We start from the raw sequence: 9,160 nt of genomic DNA, 5'->3' as shown, positions 1-9,160 counted from the left end.
TTTAGTCACCAAAATAATGAATTCTAGTCTCGATTCTCTTTATATCATTTTCAGCAGAACAAATTGATGCGCAATTCCAAAAAACAGGAGCTTAAAGTCACTTGCAATTGTGCCCACTACAGCTACTTAGCACAGTTAATGGATAAGTTCGAAATAATGAGAACCTATAAGCTGAACAGAGTGCCATTTGATTGCCTAACTTGGCCGCAGAATCCTTAGCTTACTCTAATACAACACGTAACCTCTTACCAGGTTTCTCCAAACAAAGAATACTCCTTGCACCATGGAACCATCAACACCATCCAGAACACCTAGACTTGACTGCCCGAGCTGTTTAACCCCATGAAGCAATGGCTGGCTGCTTCTAAGTTTATGGTTACAGTTTCACTCTCATGATCACGATCAAACATTAAGGATGCATCTGTGTTGAGATTGTAGTGCAAGGGTGACCACTTGAAAAAGGCTAGCCTAAGTCTGTTGGAAGCAGATGGTTTCATTCATGAAGCAGTAGATCAGTTTACTACTTTGGCAAGCCTTGCATTTCTTCTTGAAATAATCTCAGCTGCCCAACTTTTCCCTAATTCTGTCTGAAACTTTCCTGCATATAAATCCAGCAGCAGTAACTAATTGGTATAAGGAGTAAGATACCGAGTTCTACCAAAGTTTTTTCATCGGGTGAGAGGTATGTTGTTGATGCACATACCAAAGATCCTACCTGCAGTCGAAAGGAAAAACTCATCCAGCACCTTCCCATGTTCTGCATTATCATTCACAGCAAACGAGAATGATCAGATAGATTTTGAATTTGTATACAGAACATAAATAGAAGCCCCATATCAACAGGAACGGTGAGTTGAAAGGGACCATTACCTGTTTCATATTCCAGTGCTTGCAGAATCATCTCAACCTGAAAATGCACATCTCTTTTAAGATACATGAACCATTACAAAGTAAAGCATCAAATGTGGATATAACAAAGCAAAACCATCTCATATTGTACAGGCAGGAAATCTGTCCATAAACTCCTTAACATCGACATGTAGTTTCATCTACACATGAGAACATTTGCATGGAAATCTAGCTGTAAAATCAATTTCTAAATGGCAAAATGTATATTTTGATGAAGCAAGTCCTTCAATGTAATACAGGTAAAATTTGGTGTTAACCATGAGCAATAACTGGGGAGGCTTCTAGGTAATTTATCTAGTCTATGATCCGGTTCATAAGGAAAATTTTCCTGCAAGACTTGTGAAAAGTGCAATCTAACTAGAAAGCTCTAATGTACAGGGGTTCATCTCAATGATATTATTTACTTACTTTGTCGAAATCTTTAACCAGATTGGCCTCGAGGGATGAGTTGTTTTCATACTCAGCCCAGAGTTCTTTGATCTCTTCAGCTAAAGAAATTAGAAAAATAATACAATTTAACGACAGCCAATTTATCTAGAAGACAAATGAAAGTGTTGCAAGTTCTCCAAGAAAACAAGAATTAGTGATACCCCTCATTCCTCCACCAAGAACTTCGCACATTTCGTTTAAAGCTGCACTTTCTCTCCTGCTTTTCTCCTCTTTCGGCACTCCATCGGATGGTGTTATATCTCCAACAATAGCTATCAAAGATTAAAAAAGAGGCACATAAATACATTCACAAATTCATGCTTTGAAAAGGCACATATGCCTCTCAAGTTAGTTAGCCCTTCAAGGAAGCCACAGAGAAGTAGGTAATGGCATTTTTTTTTTTCAAGTAAGAAGTCAAATATACCTTCAGCAATATCGTGCACGATAGCTATCTTAATACACCTGGTACCAAAAACGAACTTCATATGAGGTACTATCAATAAAGAGTAACCACATTGGCTAAAATCAACTTCTAGCATAATTTAGCAACTAGAGTGAAAGTATAATCAGCTCGCATCTCATCTGGTAAGATGCACCTTGCAATTGGCAAAGAAGGGAGAGAAAGACAACATAGTAGAAATGTTCAGATAATTGAATGACTACAGATAGCTTATCAATGTCAGCACAGACATTGAAGGGACAGACGATCTTTGTGGTTTAGCCACTGTATAGACCATTAAAAATAGATCATCAAACATCTTAACTCATACAGACTTTACCGCATGTGAATTAAGGAGCTTCATCAAGTAGGGACCATACTGAAGGTCCATACCAGCAACAGTCGAGAATCAAAGAACAGTAATTTGCTGAAAAGGCAAAATTATTCCGATTTTGCATTTTATACTGAAACTTATAGCCAAACCAACCAACTCGCTAAAAAATGTCCATCAAACGACGGGCAATCATCATGTCTTACTGAATTTTTTTTTTGTAGAAACGCAAACCCACCAGTACACTGATGAGAGTGTTACCTTTCCCGGTTCAGACTTGGAATATCACCAGCAATCAAAGCCATCAGCGCCATGCGGTACATATGATCAGCGATCGACTCTGGACCTTTTATTCCATGATTGATCCACCCTTTCCTCTTAGTCGTCTACAAAAGAGATACAGAAGAGACAATGACTTGGATCGTCCCCAACCCAATTATTAGATCAACATCACATTCTGAACACATTCCCAAATTCAATAGCAAAATCTATCATGTCATTTTGCGCCAGTTCAGAGCAGCTCATGCATACGCATGCATTTGCCCCACTGAAGCAAAAGCAGCACATCACCAAGAATTTGTCCATTCCATCGACCAAATTCAATAAACTGAGACCTAAAAATCAAATTTTTGAAGAAAAGAGACTTCCTTGATCTTCTCGCCCAAAAAGGACAAATCCTGAAATTTCAATGTCACCGTACCTTGAGGCGGTGGCACAATGTGAGGAAATCAATCGCTGAAGCTGAAGAGCCCTGGGGGTACGACCCCACCGGAGCTTCGGACTCGCCCAAGCTCACGGGATTCTGAGATCCGAAGCCGCCGGAAGAGCTCTTCAGGGAGCGGACCAGAACGAGGCCCGGAGCCTGAGCTCCGGGAGACAAACAGGGCCTCAGAAAGGTCCGGCTGAGGAAGGCCAGGGAGGTCCGAGGGGAGAGAGAACGGCCGAGCGGAGGCGAGCAGTAGGTGGAGGGGTTAACCGCCATGTTGTCGCGGTTGCGATCGGCGAATACGGCGGCGCTTCGAAGGAGACGTTGCGGCGTTTCGCCACCTTCCGGTTTAGCTTTTCGTTTCTGTTCTGTGAGCTCTGTGCTTTGTCGGCTTCTTCTCTGTCGCTGCAAGAAACGAGGAGGTCCGAAGTGGCGACAGGATCTTCCAAAATGATTTGCTGCTCCGGGTGCATTGTGCACCTGAGGAATCAGGCCGCCCTTATCGGGCCTCCGCCGGGCGCATGGTACACCGGGAGTACACGTTATATGTGAAGGGTATCCCGGTTCTCGGGTCGGGTACTAATAAAATAGGAAGGGTGGGATGTTTATGTAATTGGGAAGTCGGAGTTTATAGGTGGGCAGATTAGGTGAAATTTTACCAGTCTCGTTAACCAACCTCTTCTTTTTGTTTTTTTTTTTTTTAACCGGTGTCCAGGTTTCGTCCGACTAATTTTCGGGACTCCATGAACCCTTGGCGATGCACGGAGAGGGTAATCACGCTAAAGGCGCTCCGGTGGTTCTAAGGGGTTTCGAACTCGAAATTGGACGAATACTAAAATTTTTCCTTAACCACTAAATCAAACCCCTTGGAGTTAAGCTCGTTAACCAACTTGAAATCTCTTAGATTTAGTGCGACGGCTCTAACTCTCAATTAGCACAGCCGCACCCTTTTTCTTCTCCCTTAAAATAATTTAAAATAATCTAAACAATTTTTATTGTTTTCATGAATCATATGTATTAAAGAAGAGAGTGCTAAATCAGCCGATTCGGTTGTGCTGAATCATGCAAGGTGGCCTTTTTTCTAACTAAATTGCAATATGAGTGGCAATTATATTATTTGACGCATTCGCAGAGTATTCGACACTTTAGGTTCGTAAACCATTAATTTTGAATTTGGACACTTGAAGCTTCGATTTTGTCCAAGTTGGCACCATGCACAATGCCACTCGATTTTGGACATATCTAAGGTTTTCTCAAGACAAAACTCATCTAAATATTTAAGCCGGATCAACGTAGCAATATTAGACACGATATGATACTCTAGTTATTCAAATTTTCTCCAATAGAGTGGAAACTTGAACAGTCACAAGAAGAGGATATGCTGAAGTTTGAGACGGCGAAGTCTCTGACTTGGAAAGTGGGATGCTTCAATTGCAGCTTATGACTGTAGAATATATAGGAAGACGAGGCCGATAAAAATTGCGGCAACAAACAGTATCCAACGACAGCATTTTTGGTACATCTTTTAGTCGATGAGCAGGAGTGATCAGGGGCAGTGGAGTGTCATCTCGTAACGAGAATACCGGCACCCACCCTGGCAGTCGTCACGGCCACCGGCACAGCTGCTAACGGGTCATATTTAGGGATATGAATAGGAGGAGGAGGAGGGGGCTTTGCGTCAATGGGGTAGCCCAAGGCTACTGTGCCACCGGCACACTGCAAAGCCACAATATCTATTCTGCACTCCTTTGCGCCGCCGCCCATCACCGTCGTGTGATGCCATGACACCTGATTTGGTTTCCGTATGAATGAACGGACTAACTGAGTTATGTTAGGGAGGGAGAACCATCCCAACTGATAGTTTCTTAGCCCAATTTATTTTAAAAACGGAAGATTGGATATGAATTTTTTGGAATATTGGTAATATATACCATCTTAATAATATATATCGGTAAATCTGAATACTTTTTTTTTATGGGGAATAGGTAAATTGATATATTTGATTTTCCTTTCCCGAGAAGATTTTCATATAGAAGACAAGTGAAGTAAGACGGCAATTGCCTTTGTTGAATAAGTAAAAGTACCTATTGGTGACATATACTTTTACTTTTCCGTTGAAATAGGAAAAATATATTTTGGTCCTCCAACTTTTATCTTTTCTTTTTTCCGTTTACAAGAAGGCTCGTGAACCTAAAATATAATAAAATAAAAATTTTAATAATTAATAACAGGATAATAATAGTACCACTTTGTAATTATCAGGCGAGAGCCTGACCCACTACAGTACAATCTCTTTTGGTTATTTTTGTTATTTATTCCTAAGCTTTTTTTTAGCTAAATTTACCTATTAGTTTCTTTTTTTTTTGGTCCACCTCCCATTTATTAGAGGATATTTAGAGATAATGTTGCTGTCTTGAATATTTTTCAGTTACTTTCTGTAATCTCGCTGGAGATCTTGTAAACTAATTGTCTTTGCTCATTAATAAGAGCAGCGTGCTAATGATCAAGGCACGGCGGACCTTTTTCTCAGTTCTGCTTTTCCTCTTTCCTGTTTCTTCTTGTTTCACCGTTCTCACCATTTTGCCCTTAAAAATTGCTGACATGATATTTATTGAAATAAAAATTAATTTTTATGCAATTAACATTAGAAATGGGCACGCCATTTTCAAGCCAAAGAAGGTAGCAGCGCCACTTTTAATATGAAGAAAAGCACGTTTTACACTGCGACCAGTTATCTTACTCGTCTCAAGTATAAGTAATTTAAAAGGTGTAAAATCATTCATTGTTTTCCCCGACAAGTCGATGTATGGTTTCCCATCTCACATTATATCAACGGAAATTCCTGTACTCTTGATCCAAATTATAATAATTTATCACTTGTTATAGAGTTGCGATTTCATGTTGAATATTCTTTTCGGTGATCTTCTTTGTTAGGATTCTTGCATCACAATTGGCACGAACTATTTTGTTACTATACATGTTGATCTGAGTTTCCTGAAAGATTAATTGAATTTTGACAACTTGGGAGTAAATCCTCAACACGGAAGTATTGCCACTACTACATTCAAGGTGTGTGTGTGTGTGTGTGTGTGTGTGTGTGTGTATATGTTCAAAAAATGTAAACGAATTAAGAACCTCTCATTTATTTAATTGATTGATGATTGATAGACTGATCTTGTCACAGATGGACCAAAAACCAGCACTTTATATAAGAGGACGGATATCCGTCCATGTATATAATTCATCCATCTACACAACCATCACAGCATTCGGTTTGTGATTTCTCCATGACAACCCCATATTCTTCTGAGCGATACACTGTGAAGCCTTCCACACATAGCTTGCCACATTTAGCGACCTGGTCAATATATGTGTGCATCACTCTTGCCCTTAAGTACGATCCGCCAAAGGTCTCTTCCCAGAGCTTAGTGGTCTGTGCGAATCCAATCCTGAGCTTAGCACCACTTGAAGAATCTCGGTCATTGTGGTCCACTATCTTTCCAAGTATTGCCTTGAGATCGTTACTATAAGAAAGGGGATAAAGCTGGTGCGAATGCCAAATGAGGTCGATGTCTTCGGTCGGAACACAGAAGAACTTGATGGGGCTCTCTTTCTTTCTCTTAATCAAGTGCAAAAATGCTTTGTATTTAAGGACTGCTTCTTCAAAGAAGCAATCATCTTGTATTATATATTTTGACACCTAAAAAGATGGAAAAGGATCATAAAAAACAGAAGTATGAACTGGTGATATTTTAATGGATGAGAATGATGCATAAAAGGATGCATCATAACTCAAAGCAATTGATTTTCTCATAATTACCTTATGAAAGAAAGACCTTTGCCTCTTCACTGCTGCAGCCAAATCATAGTTAGTGCTTCTTTGAGCTCCAACATTAGTCCCGACATTGCTCATTGAAGAGTGGCAATTGAGTTGAACATAGTATGGTTCTGTTGGATACATATCATTCCAGATACTTTCAGCCTGCTTTGTGCAAGCTGCTTTTGTAGTTGATAAGACGTTGAGATTGTCAAGATTTTTTCCAAAAATTTCCTCACAATCCATCTTATATTGCATCTGCAGGATCATATGTATATGACAATTAGAAATATGCATGCATTGACCTTAATTTTGGAACTAAAGAACAAAACTGTTAAATTTAATTTTATTGGCTTTTACAGGATTGAGCCGATAACAGTGCCATATCCATTCACAATCGAGAGGCACAACTAGGGGTTCTGTTGTTATAGGGGAATCCACATGTTTTGCTAGCAATGGAAGCCAACAATATTTGTACCTGAACGAGTAAAAGGATTGGGATTTACTTGGATGTTTTGTGAAAGAGATCTCCCAATTACAAAAATGTTATGCAATTGATATACTTTGAATTAACTTTTAGTCATCTGACTAATTTCTAAAATTAAACATAATCACATTATAAATTCAAATGAAGGACCCCATAATTATCGTCAGTCATCTAGATTGGCAGCAAATATTATCACTTTTACCTGTATATGGCACGATCAAGAGCAGGCCCATTGTAAAGGCTACCGATACTATTGACGACAGCAAGAAATTGGAGTTGCTGCTTAGCGGCTTCCACAAGGTCCACACTGAAAACAACTTCTCGTGCTTTGGACCATTCCATCTGTTGAGCTTCTTCCTTCATTTCAAATGTCAGTAATTTTAATTTCTGGAATGCCTTTGTTTTTTTCTTAGTCAAGGTTCTATGGTTCAAGGAAGACGATACTTATACATCTCCAAAGGGGAAAAGGGGCATCTCTGCAATTCAACGAAAAAGATTTTTTTTTCCCCGGTGACGAGGCTAAAACATTTTTCATGTGTGAAGCAGTCACACAAGAGCCATGTTTCAGTTGCTTTCCGAGTTAAATATTACATTGACAAACACCATATGTACACCAAATGGGAAATTTCTCCCATTTATTTTATATATTGACGGTTTAGCTGGGTCCCTCCCCACCGTTAGATTAGCGTGGAACTCACCCAAAAGTGACGATCGAACAGTGAAGAGGGCCCTCTTAACCGGCTATGCACTGAACATGAGATTTGTCACACGTAACGATATGGATTCTAAGTTTTGTCCTAAATTGATCCCCATCACATGTAAAAGGTTGGTCCTCGATTTGTCTTGACTTGATTTATAACTGATTTATTGTATAATATCTCTTCCCATTGTTCCCAATTGGATTTGTACTCTTCTGTACTTGGCACCGCCGAAAACAGTGTTTAGGGCCTTCCTTAATATTGATGATTATGGTCTCTCAAGACTCCAACTTCTTGTGCTGTAAGTACTTGGAAATGGTTGAGGTTGTCTTGGACTAGGCTAACCTATACCAACATCATCTGATAGTTGGACCTGCCTCGGTCGCCATTCGTTTGGGCATCCAAACAAGCTCTATCGCTCCCGCAATATTGCCATCAAATGCAACTAAGCAATGAAATAGTAATTGCTAACTATGGTATTACACAGAAAAGAATATGCATAATGTAGATCGCAGGACTAGTCATGAAGCTTAAACCAAAACCAAAATTAATGCTTCAATTCCATAAGGATTTTATGCCAAAAGTAAGTGAGAAAGTAGATAAATAAAGAAGAAAGCAGAGCATATTGATTTCTTTCTTGTTACTTCATGCTGCTCAGCTCTCGAACCCTTCAACTATCAAACAGGTATAAGCCTTGATCTACGCAGATGTTAAAATGGAAACGCATCGAGGTGTTGACCCTAAACTCTTCATGAATGCATCGAAGCCCGATTCTCCCAAGGACGTCGCTCTCAACATTGTATAAGAAGAAGAAAAATGGCTCCCTGAAGTCGAATGGTGCAAGCAACAACTCACCAGTGGCAGGGCGCCATGGAGGATAATTATCCGATCAGGAGCCTCCTTTATTGGATCACGCATGTTTTGCATCTCCAAACCTGCTTTTCTAGGGTCCTCCAATATGCACTGAATGATTTTGTTGCCATCTCCTCCTATGAGATCTTCATTAAAAAATGCATCCTCAGCTCCTCTGGGGAGCAGAGTCATTTGAAATCTTTCTGATCTGATGTGAAGCGCCACCAATCGGAGCTCCATCAGCCATCATCTCTGAAAATACTTGTATATGAAATGTAGAATATGACCCTGTCAATGCAAGGACCGCATTTCATAATTAATTCTGTTAGATGAGGAGGATAATCATATGGTGTTATGTGGGAGCTGATCTTGCCTTGAAACCATAAACAAAACTATATGTTCCGAGAATATATTGATCTATGTACATAAGCATTTATCAATTCAAATATAACATCCCAACCAACACATATGTAAGCATCGACCAATCGTCTC

The 9,160-nt window shown here is 39.7% G+C and overlaps 2 protein-coding genes across 2 annotated transcripts; both read right to left on the bottom strand.

Moving 5' to 3' along the window:
• Positions 1-3,090, bottom strand: LOC116200742 (HD domain-containing protein 2). The gene is made up of 8 exons (XM_031531613.1): positions 2,809-3,090; positions 2,370-2,494; positions 1,763-1,800; positions 1,500-1,610; positions 1,318-1,397; positions 871-907; positions 716-757; positions 1-598 (listed from the first exon to the last, which is right to left on the bottom strand). The coding sequence occupies exons 1-8, from the start codon at positions 3,088-3,090 to the stop codon at positions 513-515; spliced, it is 801 nt and encodes a 266-aa protein (XP_031387473.1). The 3' UTR covers positions 1-512.
• Positions 3,091-5,933: 2,843 nt separating this feature from the next.
• On the bottom strand, positions 5,934-7,552 carry LOC116200741 (glycine-rich domain-containing protein 2-like). The gene is made up of 4 exons (XM_031531612.1): positions 7,321-7,552; positions 6,992-7,109; positions 6,635-6,889; positions 5,934-6,514 (listed from the first exon to the last, which is right to left on the bottom strand). The coding sequence occupies exons 1-4, from the start codon at positions 7,479-7,481 to the stop codon at positions 6,056-6,058; spliced, it is 993 nt and encodes a 330-aa protein (XP_031387472.1). The 5' UTR covers positions 7,482-7,552; the 3' UTR covers positions 5,934-6,055.
• Between the last annotated feature and the right edge of the window lie 1,608 nt (positions 7,553-9,160).

The sequence above is a fragment of the Punica granatum genome, chromosome 3 (assembly GCF_007655135.1).
Source record: "Punica granatum isolate Tunisia-2019 chromosome 3, ASM765513v2, whole genome shotgun sequence".
In the NCBI taxonomy this organism is placed as follows: Eukaryota; Viridiplantae; Streptophyta; class Magnoliopsida; order Myrtales; family Lythraceae; genus Punica; species Punica granatum.
This window is presented reverse-complemented; position numbering and strand designations above follow the sequence as displayed.

Excerpts from the sequence above, each read along its gene's own strand:
- LOC116200742 (XM_031531613.1), bottom strand. The coding sequence starts at position 3,090 with ATGGCGGTTAACCCCTCCACCTACTGCTCGCCTCCGCTCGGCCGTTCT. Across the intron at positions 2,495-2,808 it reads CATTGTGCCACCGCCTCAAG|ACGACTAAGAGGAAAGGGTG; the intron begins GTACGGTGACAT and ends TCTCTTTTGTAG. Across the intron at positions 1,398-1,499 it reads TCTTGGTGGAGGAATGAGGG|CTGAAGAGATCAAAGAACTC; the intron begins GTATCACTAATT and ends TAATTTCTTTAG.
- LOC116200741 (XM_031531612.1), bottom strand. The coding sequence starts at position 7,481 with ATGAAGGAAGAAGCTCAACAGATGGAATGGTCCAAAGCACGAGAAGTT. Across the intron at positions 6,890-6,991 it reads ACTGTTATCGGCTCAATCCT|ATGCAATATAAGATGGATTG; the intron begins GTAAAAGCCAAT and ends ATGATCCTGCAG. Across the intron at positions 6,515-6,634 it reads AAAGGTCTTTCTTTCATAAG|GTGTCAAAATATATAATACA; the intron begins GTAATTATGAGA and ends CCATCTTTTTAG.